The sequence below is a fragment of the Harpia harpyja genome, chromosome 6 (genome assembly GCF_026419915.1).
Source record: "Harpia harpyja isolate bHarHar1 chromosome 6, bHarHar1 primary haplotype, whole genome shotgun sequence".
Classification (NCBI taxonomy): domain Eukaryota; kingdom Metazoa; phylum Chordata; class Aves; order Accipitriformes; family Accipitridae; genus Harpia; species Harpia harpyja.
In genome coordinates this window covers 11,373,819-11,394,789 of record NC_068945.1, presented here as the reverse complement: position 1 = coordinate 11,394,789, position 20,971 = coordinate 11,373,819, and the positions used below count along the sequence as shown (strand labels likewise).

General features: G+C 40.2%; 1 protein-coding gene across 12 annotated transcripts in view; it reads left to right on the top strand.

Annotated features, from left to right (window-relative positions):
• Positions 1–20,971, top strand: part of SOX5 (SRY-box transcription factor 5) — a 649,933-nt gene that overhangs the window by 496,026 nt on the left and 132,936 nt on the right. For all 12 annotated transcript variants that reach the window (XM_052789110.1, XM_052789111.1, XM_052789117.1 and 9 more), the window contains 2 exons: positions 3,999–4,171; positions 6,680–6,748. In XM_052789110.1, coding sequence (XP_052645070.1) covers positions 3,999–4,171; positions 6,680–6,748 — 242 coding nt within the window. The remainder of the gene's footprint in view (positions 1–3,998; positions 4,172–6,679; positions 6,749–20,971) is intronic.

The following is a 20,971-nucleotide window of genomic DNA, read 5'->3' as shown; positions in this document are numbered from 1 at the left end:
GTTCATTAATTCCGAAGTAGCGTGATTTAAGCAACTGTCTATGCTGTTGGTGTTGTAGTTACTTAAAATACTAATGTGTTTTTCCCTGTAAGCTGCAGAATTCTTAAAATGGAAATCCTTCAGCTGCCAAGACACTTCACACAATGATAAAGGTTTTGATCTCATGCAGGTTAACAGAGAGAAAATAGTGGTGATAGGACAGAAGTCCACCATCCTTGCCTACCCACAATCTACAGCATCTAGAAAGGGATACAAAAATGGCAACTGGTGCTCTAACTCTGCAGTGCATTTTAATATAGCAGAAAAAATTCCCATCACTGAATGTACTTACATAGTACATTCAACAACTGCTGCCCTCAGCTCACTATAACATAAATAATGTCAAGTATCCTTTGGCCTTCATTTGTTATGCAAACTAAGTAATTTATGAATGGCAGCTGTGAAATGGAGGGTTTGTTGGTCATTGCCACGAAAGAAATTATAGAAAAGGTGCACTAGGTAATAAGGGTAACATGAAAAATACCAAACTTAAACTAAATGCAAACACTTGACGTTATGGTCAGGACAGTCTGATTCAAGTACTTTTCTTCTCTTTAATTTTCACACTTTTATAAACCACCAGTTGTCTGCAAGAAACCTCAAAACTACCTGTGATTGATCATCAGTGGGGCTTATATGGATACATGGGTAAGGCAAGGGGAAATCTACCCCAAAACTCACCGTCTCCCAGTAGACCTACACATCTGATCTCTCTTGCCTGTGGTTTTGTGTAGATCACTTGAGAATATGGCTATCCGAGTACTTATTTTGCAAGGAATGGTACCTTAAAGAATTGAAATTATAATTAAGTATTAATGAAGTTATTGGAAGGATGGGCTAATCACATGAAAATATAGTGCCTACTAAGCCATGTTTTCTAGAAAGTGTTCTCCAACAAAAGCGTTTTTTTTTAAAGTTGGCAGTGATAAATTCTCCCTTTCAGTTTATTAGCAAACTAAAATTGCTCAAGAAATAAAATGCAAGAAGGCTGCCTTTTGTCAGACTACTTCCACTCCAGTTTATAAACCAAAGCAATTATGTATTGTACTTACTAAGTTAGTACATAAAGCACCTGCTTTGCCCACCTCAAAGTTTCTTTAAAAACTGAGTAATAATAAAGAGATTGAGTTTAGTGGATTTGTCCCCAGCTGCACGGCCGCCGTGGGCCTGCAACTCTGGTGTCTGCACTGGCTCTTCGTTAGCCTTAGTTCATCCAGACTTTCCTCTTGTTCCTGCCATTTAAATAAAGATGTTGTTTTTCCAGGGAAGAAGTTTTTTTCTCCTCTCTAGGTAAATCAAATTAAAGAAGAAACTGCAGTAGGCGGATGGCCCCGCGGTTATGCAGTTTTTTCGTGTCGCGGTCAGGGCGGTGGCATGTGGAGCCTTTTGCTCGCTCTCTTGGGAAGTGCAGCCTGAGCTCTGGAGCACAGGGCTGGATATCAACGTTTCTTTTTCTGCTGCTGTTGGTAACTAACTCTGTGACCCCTCTGTCTGTTGGTTTACACATATGGAAACATTTTTCCACCTTTCAAAGGTGTGGTGGGGATTAATTTAACTTTACAAAGTGCTTTTTGATTCCCAACTGAAAGCTACTGTAGGAGCTCAAAATACACTGATGAACCAGTACTGGCTGAAGATCTTTGATGTGTGTCAGTGTATTTGTCAAACGGTTTATTTGACAGTGGTTTCTTTTTGCTTACTCTAACTTCAGGACTAAGCCAATCCTGTGTATGCCTTCTCTCTAGTTTTTCTCCTTCTCTCTCTTGCACACACCGATCAAGTTTAGAATAAAATATCTGCTGAATAAATAATTAAAATACTTAGTTTTCAAATGTTTCAGTGTGCCCTGCATGTTATACTGCCAGTATCAGTATACTGGTAGTCTTCGTTAGATGAACATTACAGTAAACCAACATGCTGGCTGCAGATAGGACAAGGAAGGGGCTGCTTCTAGAATAATTCTTCTATGCCACTTGGACACATTGCACCCTTTTTCCTAGGGAAAAACAAATGAAGGATGGAAGAGTGGCAGTAGGCATTTCTGATTAATTGTATGGCCAGGTGGCAAATGCATTACTTGTAGCAGCTCTCTGTCTCCAATGTTTGAAATAAAAATCCTAAGTTGAAAGTGTTTTCTTCAGCAGTGTTAGTATTTTAGCACTGGCTTCCATTCTTTCTCACAGCTTTTAACAGAACAGGTTTAAAGTCCTATGGTTTCTGTTTTAGTGTGTTTCTCAAGTTTCCAGCTTGTACCACAGTTTTTTTGGAGGCTATATCTGAGAATATTCTGCTGTAGCTCTTTGTTACATGATGAGAATATTTTCACATAAATCTCTACCATCTTAATAAAAAGTTAATCAAGTTACATTTTGTTCATATGAAAATGTTGATTCGCTGTGTTTTCCCACATGAATATGGCTGCCTACAAATGCATTTAAGGGCTTGGACTTGGCTGACGTAGGAAATGGAATGTTGCTTGGGAGCACAAGGTTGAAATTAAGTGAATGTAAATTAAACTATCAAGCAGAGAGCCCTAACAGTGACACCTCTAAGGCTGTGGTACAGTCTTCCAAAGAAAGCAGTAGATGATTCACCATTTCAGACATTTCAATCCAATCTAGAAAGCTGTAGTAAATATGTTGTAGGGAACATTCCTGCACTGGCAGGGGGGTAGACTAAATGATCTATTACCAGTAGCTCTTTTCCATGTCTGACTGATAGTTGGCTAGGAACATGTTTAGTATAGTCGCCAATTTTTCTTCTTTTTTTTCACTTGGAGAGCACTGGTGACATTGGCAGAAGAATGCTTCCTGTGTTTGAGAAAGGTTTGTGTGGCAGGGTTGTCCCAAAAGCAGGCTATTTTCAGAGGAGACATAGACACTGATAGCCTTAATCCTTTTCTAAAGCTTTTTTGAGAAAGGATTTCACAGGATCTGACTCATGTGAGAGGGTGTGGTGATATTGAAGATATCTGTGGATTAGCTGCTACACATATTTTCTGGTCTTTTAAATTCAAAGTAAAATGATCCTGGGTATACTAATAGTGCCATTTTTTGTTTTAGTGATGACTCATAGCTTTTGATCTTTCTTGGAATTTTTTCTTCCCTTCCCTTATAACCACTGTCCTTCTGGGTAGAAGAATTTTTACAGAATGATTATGAGAGCGAGGTAGTCAGTTCCTCTGTCTGTGTCTGCTGAACTCTCCTATAAAAAGCATCTAATGACAGTACAAATGGGAGAGATGGTGAGTTGCATTTAACTCAGTTTTTCTGATATGTTTATGCAAGACTTCTTCCTTTAAAAATACTTGTCAGTGGCAGCAACAGCAATAGTAGTTAGTGACAATTTAAACACTATGTAATTTCATCCTAATCAGGGCAGCTGTAGATGATATAACAGGTAGCGTCCTGACAGCTGTTGTGTGCTGAGCTAGTAACAGTGAGAAAGCTGGGTGTGGGGAGCTAGAGAGGTATCCAGCACCCAGGAGACTTCTCTGTTTCCCCTTGATTGTAGAGGGATGTTAATACACACCTTACAGTTGTGGTAGACGTCAAAAGCATTCATGTGTCTTTGTCATAAGTTTCTGACAAAAATGTAATTGTCTTTCAAAACTGGAAGTGTCAATTTTGATCTCTATGAAATGTAAACAATGTTTAAAACTTCAAAACAGGCAGTATTTTCCCCCTGTTAATCTCATAAGAAGGTGACGGAAAATAGACGAAAGGGCAAGGAAACATTGAAGGGGGACACCAGATCAAAGCCTGTGTACAGAATTATCTTCCATGGCTCATTTTCCTGTAGGGGGGCAGGTCTTAATGCGCAGTATATTACAATATGCTCCTGCTCTTTGGTTCTACTAAGACTTTGCTAATAGTGAAGCTGCAAAATAAAAACCTGGCTAGCTCTAAATTTCCTCTCTTCTCTTTACCTTTTTTTTTTTTCCACCATATGATGCCCAGGGACTCCAGAAAGCCTCGCTGAGAAAGAAAGGCAGCTCATGGGTATGATCAATCAGCTGACCAGTTTGCGAGAACAGCTGCTAGCAGCTCATGATGAACAGAAGAAACTGGCTGCATCACAGATCGAGAAACAACGCCAACAAATGGAGCTGGCTAAGCAGCAACAAGAACAGGTGAGTGATTATTATAGTGGCTTTCAGCGTAAATAATTTTCTAGGAGGACTTTCCAGTCGTTTATCTTCTAGGGTTGATACTCTCGAGTTTGCTCTCCACCCAAAATTTTTTTCCATTTGTTTTCTTAGGTGAAGGAAGTTTGAACAAAAACATATTGGAAGAATGCTTTAATTTGCAATATGTAAAACAACGAATACTCTTTGTCTTATAAAGATACACCTTCCATTTTGGAGGTATTCTCTTCCAACAGTTTGGTTTTTTTTAAATAAGTGTAAATAAGCATGCAAATTCAGCCCTCCTGAATAATCTTCCAATGGTGCTTGAATTCAGTGATGCTGAATAGGTATAAGAGGAACAAAATGCAGCACTTGGATTGTAATGTGAGAAACGAAAAGGTTGGTTTTGCCAACTGTGGAAGAAAGTGGGGGAGAAGAATACAAAGTCAGTGAAAAAGTGTGACTTTTGTCTTCTACACTTGAGAGGCTTGATTTTCAGCTCTTGCAAATATGCCCTCCACTGAAAACGCAAATGTTTTCACATGTGAAAAGTTCCAGTGTGCATACACGGACACTTGACATTTTATGCAAGTACGTAACTTCTGTAACAAATTTGCACCATGCAAGTTTTAACAGAAATGAATGTCCATTTTTGTACCCAAACATGAGCAGAGAATACCTAGATGTCTAGTTTAAAATTTTGTCAGGAGTCCATACTGATACTTCTTATCTGAAAGTGCTTTGGTCTGCCTGACCATTATTTCAGCTTGTAATGAAATTTGAGTTTATATCATAGAATTGCAGCTATGTGAATTTTATGAAACTCACAGAATTCTTTGAAATCTGTCATAGTTGTCATACTTCAATGTTTGTATTGTACCAAGCAAGTCTTAATTTTCTAAACTGCTGCTGACATCTTCAGACATTTTAGCCTTAGTTTTCCCTATTTTTGATTAAGAGCCTTACCTTAAATACTGTGTATTTTGGCCTCACACCTGAAATGCTACATAGGGAGAACAGGAGAAGTGACTTACCTATTAAACTAGAGAATTTGTATCACACTGTTGTTTACATGCAGAAGGTAAATGAAGGTGTGAAGGTGGAATTGGCAAGATTCTTCCACTAGGAGACATCCTGCAGGAGCCATTTCCTTTGCCCTACCTTTTAAAGTCACTACTGCTACAGGATGGCTGAATGATCTGAGAGTAAAAAAGAAAATGGAGAGAATGGGAAAAGGCAGTAAGAAATCCTGCAGGATTATTATTAGGATTTCTTTTAATTTAAGAAATTATGTATAATTCTGCATTATATAGAAATGAAAATAACCAAACTTTCAAAAAAAGGTATTGATAAAAATTATGTTGGTTGCTTAAAGAGAGGCTCTAGAAAGAAAACACTTATTTAATCTTTTAGATGTGGGATTAACTGTGAGTGAGTGTTTCTTATGCTAATAGTTTAATAATAGAAGTGAAAGAGAATACCTAAGGGGAAGAATGCACAAAATTCCTCCCAGTAAGTATGTGTAAGTTCCCATCTGACCCTGAGATGTGTACACATACCACAGGGGAAGGGCAATACTCCTCATGTTTGTACTGCTGTGCTAGCTATTAGTGAGAGCAGAGCTTCTGTTATGACTCAAATGAAAGTTTTTCAAGTTTGCTTTGTAAATTTGAGGTGTGTAGTGGTTTATCTCCATCAGTCCTCTGAGAATTCTAATTTGGTTCCTTTACTGTCTGCTTTTTCCTTCACTGTATGTAAAATGTGTCTACAGTAAGGTTCCCAATCATTTAGTCAATGGAGAGGGAGGATGGAAGTCCTTATGGAAAATGCACATGACTTTGAGAGGAGACTTAAGATGACTCCATCAACTTCAATAAATCAGTTTCAATGTTGAGCTGTGTAGCCTTGCACTGCCCCCTTAGTTCTTTTCAGCTGATAAACACATTGAAGAGTCAGTGATTTTCCCAAACCCAGTTCCAGTCTCTTTGTGTCTGTTTCTGCATCAAGGAAATAGGCATGCTAATACCTTCCTTCTGGGTGTCAGATTTCCTTTTTTTTTTTAATTTTTGAATAGGTGGTGCCAAACATAAAAGGAATATTACTGTCCATCGTACCTTTTTGTCTTTCCTGCCTTCTCCTACTATTTTCCAGTTTCTCTGCCAGTGTTGTTCTTCCTCCAGCAAGTTGGAGCACATGAGTGCTCACTTTTGGGGGATTTTAGCAGTGCCATTTCAGATAGTGAGAGAGGAGAGATTTTTGCATCAGTCCTTCTCTTGATACCCAGCACAACATTTTCCATAATATTCCCTTTCAGACTAGTATTAGCTATGAATTGCTTCTGAACATGAGCCCCTTGCTTCAGCGGCAGTCGAGGCTGCTGCCACGTGTCCTTAAAGGTTTCTTCGCTTAATAGAGCAGTTTAAAGAACCAAGCAGGGTGGAAGTATCCTGCATACCAGCTCCAGGAATGGTGATACATACCTCACGTTTTTTCTGTGCAATTTCTCCACAGATTGCAAGACAACAGCAGCAGCTCCTGCAGCAGCAACACAAAATTAACCTTCTTCAGCAACAGATCCAGGTCAGAGACTGCATCTCCACCCGTGCCCGTTACCTCTCTTTTCTCCTTTCCATTTCCCCATGCTTTCCCTCAGCCATTATTGTCATAGTTTCTTTAAGAATGTCTGCAGATGGCTTCCTTCTTATTTATGGAAACATGTGAGTGAGTATGTTACCTGTCATTAAGCAGAAAAGGTCAGTTTCTGGAAGGCCTTTTATGATTAACGCGGCCCCTATAGCATCAGGAAGCAGATGTGAGAGGAGCTGGTCACGTGAGCAAGGGTTTGCTGGACCAAGTCCTCTTTCAGCTGTAGGTCAGGAGTGGCAAAAGTGTGGCCAGAAAGAGTTGGGTTGGAATGGGTCTCCTACAGCTCTGTTTTTGAGATTTTGCAGAAGCAGTTCTCTTCAGTGATCGGTAATCAGGTGTACCACCTTCCCTCTGCCCCAGGTGTTCAAAGTCCGGAAATTTTCAACACTTAGGGTGAAGTATTGTCTGAATGAGAAACTGGTGAAAATGTTGGTTAGGTTCAGGAGAACAACTGTGTAAGTCCCAGGTGTCTACAGGTTTACTCCTAGTAGTAGAAAAAAGCTGTAAACTCAGCATAACCAGTAAACTTTATTTAACCTCATTTTTCCTTAAAGTATTCAGAAGTTTCTTTTCATGCCATTGACTGTATTTCACTACTTTTCTTCCATGTGTATATATGCATGCCCCTGTTTTGGGAATAATGCAAATCAGTTTGCCCATGAAGTTTTTCACAGAATGACAAAGGAGGGGTTTGACATTTTACAGATACCTAGAATCATGGTAAAATCTTTGGCTGTTTAAGTATGTAGTTATGTATAGAGCATTGCAGGTCACTGTGGAAGTGGATGCTATGTTCTGTTTGTTCAGTAACAACAGGATTTTCCTTCTAAAGCTTCTCTTCAATGTTTCAAAATTAGTTGCCTAAAATTATGGGCCATATCCGTACTCATCTAAGAAAACTTAATTCCAGCAAAATCAGAGGAATTGTATGGCCTCCCACTAGAATAAAAACTGACTCTACCATTTCAGAGGATATTCTGTCAGTATCAGGGCTTGTGTAACTATGATAAACCTCTGAGGAAGGTCCACCCCTCTGTTATAAGGCAACTTCTATACAAGATGTGCTTTGCTGAAAATAATTTTGAGATTGATAAGGCCTGGCTTGGTCTTGACCTGTTTGGGTTTTTTTCTTCTTTAAATTTGTGTGTGGGAGGGATTTTTCTTTATTGCTGTATCTTTAATAAGACTTTAAAAGAAAAACAATAGTAGAACTTCTACAATAGAAAGGAAAGTATCTACATTTTTAGCATTTAGCTATGGCAGTGAGAGAGGAAGTTGTTTTATAACCAGTAAACAAAAATAAATTGAAGTAACATAATTTGACCCCAACCCTTTTAAGTTTTAAGGCCTTGTAGATAAGAATGAAGTATGTTGTTTTTAGGGTAGTAGAGAACACTGATTATTGATAGAGATATAGAGCCTTTCATCTCCTGATCCCTGGTCCAAGTTTGACCTGAGTCAGTAGTAAATGAAAGTCAGCTAGCTACTATCTGATACAAGCTGCAAGCCTAAGAAATGATTTGGAGGTCTGTCTCAAGGGATTTCAGATGAAATATTGACCCTGCCGAGGTCAGAATTTCACCTCCAGGGTCCACTTCACACAAAACCCATCAGATTTGGGGCACTCTCCTTTTGGATGGTCGCACGATAAAGGTCAAGAACTGAACAGGCAGAGACACAATACTGTCCTCTTATTCCCACAGAGATGATCTGTATGTAGTGAAATTTTGCTACACTGCCTGCCTCTTGGCCATTCTGCAGTCTGTATCATCCTGAAGTCTCATGAACCCTGGTTGCAGTTCAGTTACTGTGAAGTCACTGATAGGAAAAAACATATAAAAATAAAAATAATCCTTATTGACAGTGAATACAAAGCAAAGCATTTCTTCTCAATTGCGTGCTTAGTTGACTGTTAGAGAGAAGAAACAATTCCTGAAGAAATCTTCCTTTATATATAAATTGAGACAATGAAGTCACCCTAACATGCCCATGTTTAAAATGGTGTGTGAGTTTACAATCAGGTTATGGTAGGTGGAACAAAACTGTGACATGAATGTAGCTGTGAGTTCAGCTTTTCTGACCTTGCCCTAATTAATCTAACAGGCTCCTGTCACATTGGCCCAGAGTTTTTAAATAGCATTAGATTTATTGACAGGGAAATATTCGTAGAAAGTCTGGATAACTATTTGACTTATGTGCAATTGAATGATTAGGCTGCATTTATGAGCACAACCTATTTATGACAAAGGATTCGTTTTACTTGAGCCAATTTTTTCTAAGCTTGTAAGAGTTGCCATAATTCCAGCTAAATTATTACACAGAAAAAAGCTATTGAAATATTGTATCGAAAACATAATACCCTAAGGTTAAAAAAAAGCACAACCTGCCTGACCCCATGATTTATGACTCCTTTCTCTAAGTGCGCTAACTTGGAAACGGTTCCCTTTCTCCTTACCCCAGCATGCAGTCACCGATCCACAATACATAAGCAGGGAGAGACTGCAGCGTGTCTCTCCTCCTTACAGGACTACAAATGCTGAGTATAACTACAGCTCAATTAAACTAGCCACTTCTGGGATGCTGAAGAAAGATGCGTTAGCTACTTGAGCTTAGAAAAATGTACCTGGCACATGAGTCTCTAATTGACGTTATGTCTTTTTCAAGTCTATCTCTTCTGAATTAACTGGAAGGAGGTGTCACTAATGCAGAAGACAAACAGCTTGTCTTCGTATAGAGAGTTAAGTAAAGAGATAACGCTAAACTGGAGAAAATTTGCAGTTTAGATTAAATTTAAGAATCTGTATGACCTCAAAATGCTAAAATGTGATCTAGACAGGATTTTGTGTTTTAGCAAATGTTTATAATTTTTTTTTCTGCTTTTCAGGATGTTCTAGACCTAATTTGTGAAGAGGTTTGACTTTCTTTGAATAATTAACTAAACCTCCCCCCATCTTATTTTATGCCATTTTGAAATGCATCCTCCCATGCACACTGCTTTCTGTTCTATTTAATCTTCGTGTGTATGTGTATTGAAAAGGTTTTTGCTTTTAACAGTTTCTGCCTGCTGAGTATTTGGGGTCTCCTCCCCTGCACAGCTCAGTCTTGTTCTTTTACCAGAAATGAAACTGGAATGCATGTTCTGTCAACTCTTGTGTATCGACAGCCCCAAAGGTCTCAGGCTGTGTTTCAGAACAGCTCTGTAGCGATCTGCAGCTGTAGAACAGGCTGAGGAGAGAGCATGCAGACACCAAGTACAGCTCAGCAAGTTCTTGGACTAAATCTAGTCTTGTCGTTCAGGGCCTCAGGGGAACTCTCATGGTGACCTCCTCATCTTCTTTTGCGAGGCCACAATCTACTTCGTGGTGTCCTTGCTCTAGAACATGGCGAAGTCTGGGGCTCTGTAGCTGTCACATCAGGTGGGCAGAGAGTGAAAGAAACTTGAAGGCTAGATGCTCCTTTTTGATGACGCTGAGGTAGTCGCCACGACAGGCAATGAGCGTGCGTGGTGTTCTGCCTTGAGGGGTGTCTCTGAGATGCAAAGTTTTGTGGGGTGGTACAGTTTACACCTTCCACTTGCTCAGAGAAAAAGTCTAGCCCAGGTTGATGATTGAATAGTTTTCTCTGAAGCTCAGTGACGAATGTCACTTTAATTGAACTATATTTAAAATGAAATATGGTTGTTAAAATTCATAAAGCAATTCATATTCAGTAGGGCACTGTTGATAAAATAGGTCAACCTTGCAGCCTAAATTGTGATAAAACCGATGCTGCTAATATCACGATTTTGTGGAAAGCCTGACAGTGTTTTATGTTTTTCCCTGAAGCCCCAGCTCTTGGAGTCATGTGATGACAAAAATGCCAGCTTTCATTTCTTCAAAATGTAAACTTCCAGCTCTCATATTTCCAGGCAAAATCTGAAACCATGAGCACTACAAGTTCCAAAATTAGAAGGCAAACAAAACGGAGGCCAAATGTTGTTTTTTAAACTGTTCTGATTTTTAGTCAAAATTTTTTTTGGAGAGCCCAGCTCAAGATCTTGGAACACTTCAGGTTGCCAATAATGTAAAACGAAGATCGCAAAGCAGCAAGAAGCAGCAGCGCTGCTTTATGATGTCTCTACCGTTTGGGCCACAGTTCTGTTTGACTTTTTAGTTTGGTACTGCAGGTACTTGGTTACTAATTTGTATTCATTTCTGAGTGACGTACTTAGCCCAAGGACTGGGTGCTCTCTGAAACTTGAGAGCAATTCCTGCCAGACAGCAACCATTTGACGACTCTGTGTGTTTTAATTTCTTTTTGCTTCAGAGCTAGAGACTTGCCAGGAGATGTTCTAACAGGACACCTTTCCTGTTAGAGAGGTTGGACCTCTGAAGAACGAGAGGATCCTGACTAAATTCTGATGCAAAGCTAGACAGGCGTGCCTCTAGCCCACTCCCCCTGCCACGCGGGATGGCGCAGGCAGCTCCAGAGCCTGGTGGCACCTGGCAGGCCTGCCGGGGGGGCTGCTCCCAGGCGAAAAGCTTACCGTGGCCTAAATGGCCTCAGGCTTTGCAGACCCTTAGCAGCTTGTCTGGCAGGGAGCGTGGGCCTGAGCGCGGCCCTCCAGATTCCGTGCCCCTTTGGGCTGCAGGCTTCCTGGCTTTCCTCAATCCCTCAGCTGCCCTGGGTGTCCTCCCGGCTCCAAATAAGGCTTTCCTTTTTGAGTCTGGATCCAGATTTCCATCCTCCCCCGCCCCGCTGTCAGCTGGCTGTGTCCCTTTCCCCATGAGTTGTGTGTTGGTAGATGGAGAGGCCTGGCTGCGCTAGTATGTTCCCAAATCAGAATATTCCCATTTTCATTAAGTTCTGAGGTTTAAGGTGTTGTTCCAATTTGGAATGTAATAAAATCTTGAACACTTGGAATTTCCTGCAGGATGGGTAGTCCCTTTTGTAGCCAGATCTATTTTTCAAAATCTAGCTATATTTTCGGGGAGGAAAGAAGGATTTGGTTTCTGAGTTACACAGAAGTTCAGAAAAATATTTCTTAAGCTTAACATGCAAAGTTTTGAAATGACACGGTTGTTATTGTCAAAACTTTCCAAGCACCAAGAGGCTCTGGGTTGGTTCCAGTCTTCCAAAACACTGGTAAAGAGACCTGCTTCCAGAGTGATTTAGGTATCATAATTTACCCACACAGTTATCTGTTGTGATAATTTTTTGTTGTTGTTGTTTAGATTTGTTGTTGCTTTTGAACTCCTCAGGTGAGCAATCATCTGTTATCCACAACTGCCTGAAAGATGTTCAGGCCTGTTTGTGTTCCCTTTGAGAAAACATTGAGATTTTGATTAACCTATTTCAGATGAAGTTTAGTTGTAAAAAGTACCAGTTTCTCTTTCTTGTTGTGAGAAGACACGGACCATTTGACTGTACATAAAGAAATGTAAAGATTTGTTCCCTGCCACAACAAGTTTGCACTCTAAATTATGCTTCCAACACAGCTTATCCTTTCGTTTTCTGTCTCCTGCTGGAAAACAAACTCCAGCAGGCCACTCTGTGAGCTAAATACTTAGAGTACTTTGTGCCTATAATAAAGAGGGTAGAGATCCTTACCCTTAGTCCTTGCCCTGTTGGTGTCTCCTCGGTGCAGCCATAAGGACTTGTGATATTTCTTTCCTGGTCCCTGGCTTCTTGCATGCCTGTAACCCAGAGTTCTCTAGGAGGCTTTAAAGGGCTATAGATGATGAATCCTTCATTCGAGATACAAAAATGAACAACCACTACACAAGCGCTTGGTTACAGATTTAGTCATGTCTGTTGCTTCTGTATTACCACTTTTCCTGGGAATTCTGATTTTCTAAGAAGTCAGTGACAGCAGAGCAGTGCTTCGTGGTGCTACAACCCCTTTGCAAGCCATTGCACAGCGGAACAGTATTAGTTCTTCCGTAATTAGAGTCCTCTTTGCATATCAGAGAGAGGTGAGGACAAAAGGTTTCCTTGGTAGACAATAAAGCTGTTGAAGTGAGGGCCTGATCCAACTCCCACTGAACATAGTGAAAAGGCTCTTATTCATATTAGTGGGAGTTTAATGAGACCTTTCTTCAGTAGGAAACTGTGAGAAACTATCTTCCTTCTCACTCTGCAAAATGTTTTCAGAACAGGCTCCGTCCACTGAGACGGTTTGTTTTTTTGTTTTGTTTTTTTGCCAGTGTGGATATGACAAGCTGTGACTGCACAGTCAAACCGAACAGGCTCGTAGATTGGGGACATTTTGTCCAAATTCATCATGTGTCAGGAGCAGCTGTTTTCCTGCAACTTATAAACATGGGCATACTGGATTCAGTGAGACAGGCCCAAGAAGGAGTCACACTGCAGCCTTTCCCATGACTTTGCAACCTCTTCCCAAACAACTGAGGTTGCCGGCAAAGAGGCTAAACAATTGTTTCTCACAAAAGCTCTGCAGCTGATGTCCTATCAGTTATCAGAATAACTCGCCTGTCCCTTGAGCAGGAAGAAGCCCCTGGGAAATTAATTATTAAAAAAAAAACAACCAAAAAACCCACACAAAAAAAAAAGAAAAAATGCAAGGTTGGGGGAGGAAATAGGGAAAGGGAGGAGTGAAAAGAAAAAACTAGGCTAGCAGTCAGAATGAGTTAATTGTTTGCTGGCCTCTCAAGTTCAGCAAATGACCTGTGTGTTTGGCTGAAGGGTATGATGCGTGTCCTTCAGGCTAAGCTAGGGCCCTTCACTTTCTTCCATTACTGTAAAAGTTAAGTTACAGAAAAAATTGCAGAGGTGTTTATCTACACTTATTTTGGTGCAGAGCAACATTTTGCACCAATGTACCACATTTTTACTTCCAAAGGTTACCTGTAGAGCAAGCACCTACAGATAATTTGGTCTCAGGCCTTTCCTACACTCTCATACGGTCCAAATTTGCTGACTGGTGTAGCTGCACCAATGCCGACAAGGAGAATTTGCTTGGGATTTGTACAACTAGAATTTATTGAGATTGCAAGGGCATGTTTTCATCAGATAAGTCGGCTTTTTTGCCTATGCGGAGCTACATGATTGCAACAGCACTTCCTGATAATGAAGCTTTCTCCAATGTTACCAGTCCAAATGTTCTAAAATTATGAGATTGTTTTGAACTTCATGACTTTTTTCTTGCAATTTTAGCATCTTTTCTTAATTTCCTTTTTGTTATTGAGCTTTCAGTGTTCCCATTTTCCAGTTCTCTCACACAATCAGAAGGGAGGGCCAGAAACTTACTTTTATTAAAAAAACAAAACAGAACACTGAAACACCCAAAATAATCTAGCAGCTAGGACTGTAAGAAAAATGCCAGCAGTCAAATACAGTCATCGCAGCTGGCAGCATTGTGCTCCAAGGCCTCATCTTGGTCCCTCTTCCCTTGGCAAGCGTTCTCTCAGAGACCTCTCTTTCCAGGGCCCTGTCTTTCTTCTTGTTTTCAGATCCCCTCTCCAATTTCTGCATCTCTTTGAGGCACCCCACAACTTTGACCACTTCCTTCCACTTCCAGCTCCCTGACCTTGCGCTACTGAGCAATCTTCCTTATGCAGCTGCCCACCCTTTCCCTCATCATCTCCTCCTTTCTCCCAGCCCTCCCTTTTCTTTTCCCTCCTTGTCATTATTTCCACAGTCTTTTTAATAATTTTGGTTGGCCTTTTATTGGCTATAGAGCACACGTATGTCATCTTGGGAATGTTTTTGTTCAAAATGCGTGGGGTGGTGTACCTGTGTGCTGTGTTCACGTTTGTGTACCCGTGCAGGTATTCACACAGCAGGCAGCAGAGGTACAGAAGATACCACGGTAGTTTGTGTAAGTGGCTTGAGAAGCTGAACGTGAACTCTTCATGGCTCTGATCTTGTCCGTATGGAGTGTGTGTAGTCATGAGCACTTTTGTTGTGCAGCCAAAAAAGGCTGCTACTGCTGCCTCTGCAGTAAGGTAAAGCAGGAGATAACAATAAATTTTTTACTGCTGGCTGGTGGAGGTGTTTAGGATGTGTTTTCTTTATATCTTCATCCGCCCCTAATTGAAGATGCTTTAAAATTGAATGACTAGCAGTCAAAACGTGTTTGCTTCAAGCTGAGAAGAAAAATGCTGGTGTCTCTGCTTCCAAAGTGATTGCGCTTTGTACACAACTGACAGCCACAGTCACTTTGAGTGACTGATAAGTGGGAAGCTTTGCCACTTATCAAGGAATGCACGCTGAAAAGAAAGGACTGGAGCCGTTCAGATGCTTTGGCATGTTCAAAATAACATCTCACATCAGTCAGACTCAGAGGCACTAGGAGACATTTCAAAATAAACTTTATATCTATCTATCTATCTAGAGGCAAAGATTCAATTTAACAGACAAATCACTGTGTGGCATCACATTGGCTCTGAAAACGAGAACATCATTATAAGGGTCACCAGTTGCAAAATGACTCAGCTGCATAATTTGAGATCTTTTATTGTAGGGTCTCCCCCCCAGAACAAAACTAAATTTGAAAATTCATAACTGTGTATCATTCTTGTGATTTCTGTAAATTGGGGGTTTTCATCCCTGTTGACCAAGTAACACTTGGCTTATATAGCACGTGACATCCTGAAGGATCCCAAAGAGAATGAAACTCTAAGCCAAATTTGGATCTCATTTATTTCCTTTTCAGTATTATGGAATACGTTTGGGATTGTCTGGCTTTAACTAAACTCACAAAATGTTTTTTAGGGTTGTTAGGAGTTACTGTGCTTTTTAGTGATACATAGCATGAATAGAAGATGGAACGTTTTTTGGTACATGTTTGTTGGTGATACTATTTGCTGATACTTACATTAGGAGATTCTGACCTGCAGGAGCTGAGGTGTGAGGGTACGTTTTCTTGTGCTGGCTCTGTAATGACAGCAGTAACAGCGAATGTAGGGTTGGGTTGGTCCACTGGAGGTCGTAGTGTTTCAACCTGCCTTAGCAAGCATAATAGGAGTTAACCTGATGAGAGCCCTCCCTGCAAACATTGTGTAGAAATACAAGGACACATACTCAGAGCTGAGATGGGATGTGGGTCTTTGCGTAAAATGGAGAACAAGGAGATACACGCAAGTAGTGTGTAATTTCCCAAATTGGAATTTGGACAGGAGATACATAGTGTTGACCTGTGTCTGCTAGTAGTACTTAAACAAAAAACTGCTGCCAGGTTTGCACCTCCTATCCTAGCAACATGGGGAGTGTCAATGTATAAGGACCATTATCTTTTGTTATGATTTTAAGCACTGCATCAGGGCATCTAACTTTGCCCAGCTCGTTCTATCTAAAATGGTTGCTTTTCTAACCAAAGCAGCTCTATTTGAGATACAGGTTATATTTGGCATTCCAGAGTTGCTACCAGCACCCACACCTGTATCAAGAGGGAGAAATTTGAGCATCATTGAGTTTTTACTGGAAATTATTTGCTTTTCTGATTCATCTCTTGCCATGTTAAGTGGTCACGACTTCATTTTGATGGCTCATTGAAAATAGAGTACTTCAAACTCTGCTGGAATAATGGCTTAAAATGATTCAGAGGGAAAAGTATGGTTCCACCTACACCACTGTCTTCATGACCTTGGATTTTCCTCAGACATCTGGCATCCAAAAGCTGATGATGCCTTACCCTGCGTAGTTTAGGAGACAAGATGAGCTCACCATTGGTGGTAATAGCATGCAAGAGGCCAAGGGGAACGGTTTTGGTTTTGTTGTCCGCTTTTTGTTGCTTATCTCCTACTGAACTGTATTGTATAAATTAAAGTGGAGGGCGATTACTTACGCTTGGTATTTGTAAGAAGGGTAAATGAAACAGTTAAATCACTTGAAGGGTAGTGATTGAAGTGGCAATGTGAGTGAAGCCTGACTTGGAAGTTTGGAGAAAGAGGGGGAAAGGTACAGTTGTCTTGTGGAAGTCTCTGTTGAGCAAAGATGAACTGGAGAGTTATGGATCTCATGCTAGCTGTCTTTATTTTGCGTATTGTATATAGTATCCGTTTAAGTTCAACTTCCACATACGAAAGTTGAATAAAATGTGTAATGGGTCAATAATTGTAAGGAACCATTTCAGATTTTTGTTCAAATTGGTTTTAAATATGCTTTGAAGAGGCTAAGAAGTAAATGCCAGTTTCTTGTATTTAGAAGTTAAATAAAAGAATTTAAGTTCCAAGAGAAACATAATAAAGTTACAAGAACTGAAATGAAGACTTACGTGAAAGGTAATAACAATAATTAAATGGGACAAATTTAATTCACAGTACTTGGAGTTTATAAATACTTGACACAGTGAGGAAACTAATTTTAAAATGTGTGTATTATAAAATAGTTTTTATCAGGTTTGACTTCTTTGAAAGACTGATAGTGATAGTGTTCAGCAAATTACTCTAAATTTGAAACTTGGATGGTTTCAACAAAATTGTTCATAGATGGCAATTTAAAATGGATTTACACAGAAATGATCAAGAGATTTCTATACTTTGGTATGCTGTGAAAATTGTATACAAGGAAATAGATTAGTTAGGTGATGAAGCAAGGCATTTGAAAGTTACAAGTGCCAGAATTAGGTTAAATAGGTATCTTTATTTTATTCCTATGTGTCTCTGTCATACATATTGAATAAAAAATGGTATCCCAGGGGAGCAGAATTACATGATAGTATAACTGTAGACTGTACTCACAAGAGGGAAAATTAAAATTATATTGACAACCTTAATTCTGGCATTCCCTAATGTCTGAGTCCTTGTTTTTTCATCCAAAGTAGCATTATTTTAACTGTGTTTCTATGTGGTTTTGATGGCCATGAAAGCCCATAATACTGATATACCAACCACCTATAGTGTATTGCCAGCACAGCTTGAACCCTGAAATGTCAGCATGGGAGAAGTGCCAAATGTCAGTTGAGTACAGGAGAAATGCTATGTTCTCCTGGGCTAGCAGGAGAAAACAGTTCTCTGGCTGTGGTGGATAGGAGCCTGTACTATGAAGCCCCTCTCTTTCTGTATCCTGTTTCCTTTCTTCCTCCTTTTTTTTTATTTTGGCCTCCATCAAAATAGAGAAGACATTTTTCTATTGCTGTCCGTGTCGGAAAATGTGATAGATTACTTGAGTGCCTTTGTTGAATTTGGGCTGGCTATGTTGAAAGTGGAGTCTGACTCTTTCTTTTCAATGCCCTTCGTTTGTCCACCCTTTTCTCCCTCAGTGGGGTTAGGACCAGATTGGTTGTTATCACAAGTTGCCACTGATCAATTCTTTCCTCCCAATTTACCACGCTCTTTATGCTTTAGCAAGAAAACTGAGGCTGAAAGTAGAAAATTAAAAGCCACAGATCTTTTAGTTAAGGAGTCTCTTGCTTTGAGTATTTGATGGAAGCCTGTTTAAGTATTTGGCCCTTTAAAGCTCTGTGTGGTAAGAATATGTTTTCTTATCTTGCACACTGTGTGTAGAATCTTGTCTGCGGTTTAAGAATTACTGAGCTGCAGTGTGTCAGCGAGAGGGGCTTTTTTATGTACTGTGTGTAATGAGTTTTAAGTTCTTAGCAACCTTAAGAATCATGTATGTCTAAATTAAGCATCATTTCCAGTTTCTTTAACTCTGGAGTCCGAATTTGTAGTCCAGGAACAAGTAAGCATATATTTAAACAGCTGATTGATTATGTTCTCACCTTATACACAGAAATAAGCTGTCTTATACACACATAGGCACACATTTTCACGCAAGCATTTGGGATACTCCAATTCAGATACCTATTACAAACATGATTACTTTTCTGGACATTGGTTTTTAATGTCTCTAAAGGATTTTAGGAGGAAGGAATAGGGATGTTTTCCATGTGGGAGCCACAGGTTATTAATACTTAGCAAATTATATCTGGTCTTAGATGTGGATTATTCAAGGCTTTATGAATTCTTGAGCCCTGCTGACAGTTCCTCTTCAGCTGACATCACAGCAAATAGAGAGAACCCTTAGAACACTGATGGTCGCAGTATTTCCCAGTGATGCAGACAGACTGATGCATGCACCGGGAGATACAAAGTAAGCTGTGATGGACTCATGTTATTTGAAATTGGAAAACTTTAAGGAAATAAAACTTTGGAGCTTCCTTCTTTTCTCCTTCTGTGATTCTTTGGATGGCTCTGTAGCTGTAGGCACCCCTATAAAGGTTGCCTTTGTTCTTCCACAGAGCCTGGTTCTGGCAGCAGGAGGTTTCCCTGGGTAGGATAGCTCCCCAGATACATGACAGATCCGGGAGTTTCTTTGCCGCTGTGTTAGGAAGCAAAGTTTTGGAGAGCTGATATATTGGAGTGACTGGAATTAGAATTATGCTCTATTTCTTGTATTTCTTCTTTACTTCAGACAAAAAGCAGATTTGAAATGTTATTTTTCAAGAATTTTACCTTTCTGTGCCAGGAGTTTCAGGGTGACTTAAGTCTATTTCCCTTGTATTATTTCTTCTTGCACGGTTAAGAATTCCTGCCATTTGCTACAATCAAAATAAAGAAATTCAAATTATAATCAATTTACTGACATAGAATTCTGTATTCTATGTTAACAATATTCACGCTTATTATTTTAAAAGAAGCGCATCCATTTAGGTGTTCTTTACATCCCCTCTGTGTGTTGAGGTGGATTTGTTGAAATCACAAGTTTGCTTTCTGTGTCTTTTGTGAGGGTTGTTTGAGCTCAGTATCCTCTTAGCAGAAACTCCTGCAAAGGCCCCGTGGGAGGAAAATTGTCCATTGTGTTCTTTTGAAAGCCGGCTATCTTTTTTCCTGGAGCTGGGCTCAAGCAAGTTTATTCTTCCACTGAGGGATATCTTAGGAGGTTCCTGTCCTTTCTGGTGCCTAGGAAGCAGAGCTCAGATACGTATATTGTATTTGTTGCCATCATACAATCTGTGCAACTTCCCTGCAAATATAAAGAATTATGCTTTCCCCAGCTGTTCATTTGATAGGATTCTAGCCCTTCATTTAGAGAAAACTGTGCTTCTCCGATTCACATTGTTTGAACCATGGCCTCCCTTCTATACCTATTGTTTGTTTTGTCTTTTTTTGTTGTGCGTAACAGGTGTTTCTTTCAGACAGCCAAGGCAGCAAGGCGAGGGCTTCCTTTATGGCAGATCTCTTGAGACTTTGATTAAACTCTTCTTTGTGATAAAAATGCCACTGCCTTTAAATGAATTGCACATGTAATCTGTATTTGCACAAATGCCCTCCATGCCTCTGCCCTCGTTGCTGAAGTCTGTCTTTCTTTTGGTACGGGTGTGTTTGCCTTTTCTCCTGTCTTTCGCCACAGAACTGATTCTTTTTTACCTTCCTGATACTGCACTCCCCTCAGAGCCTGGATGCAGCTATGGGAATGGTTTAAAAAGAGCCAACTGCTTCTGCAAAAAGAGCTCCCTTTTTTTCCAGTGTTTCCTGTTGCTGCCTCCACAAATACCATCATCAGACAGCTGGGAGAACCTTCCTCAGAGTTTTTCAAGGGCGAACCAAGGGTTAGAAACTGGGCACCTTCTCTGCATCTACTGGAGCAGGCCTCAGTCCAGTGGGTTGTAGGTAGGACAGATATTTTCCTATCTGTCTTACTTTTTTCTTTCACACAATCTCACCTGCTGTTGAGGAGGACCCACTGCTATTAAGCTGGGTTTCCTGGCTTAGGTATGGGAATACCTGGGGAGGTCTGGTCAGTTGTGGCAAGATCTTAGGTGTGTTGTAGGCAGAAGATGTGTGTAAATCAGTACCCCATGCTACCAACTTGTCTAACGTACATTTAAGATTCTTTCTAGGTTTTGTTTAGAATAGGACTTCCTCACTCTCCAGTATGATCCTCTTGACTATCTAGATGTTAAGACAGCCAGAGAAGCAATGCAAACCAAAGAGGATCAAGAGGCTGGTACCAGGTTTTTTAGTGGCTCAGATGGTCCACACTGTTCAGGTATCCTGATGGAATATTGCTCACCTATAATGCGTTATTTTCATGCCCTTCTCTTTATGCCAGGACATTTATTGGTTAGACGCCCCAGGGGTGAACAGATACAAATATGCGTTAGTCAGAAGAGATGTAATGGATGTCCTGGGAGCTGTGCCAAACAATTAAGAATATAGGCATAATGATTTACAGGGTTAGCAAAACCTCCAGAGAACGCTACATCTGTAC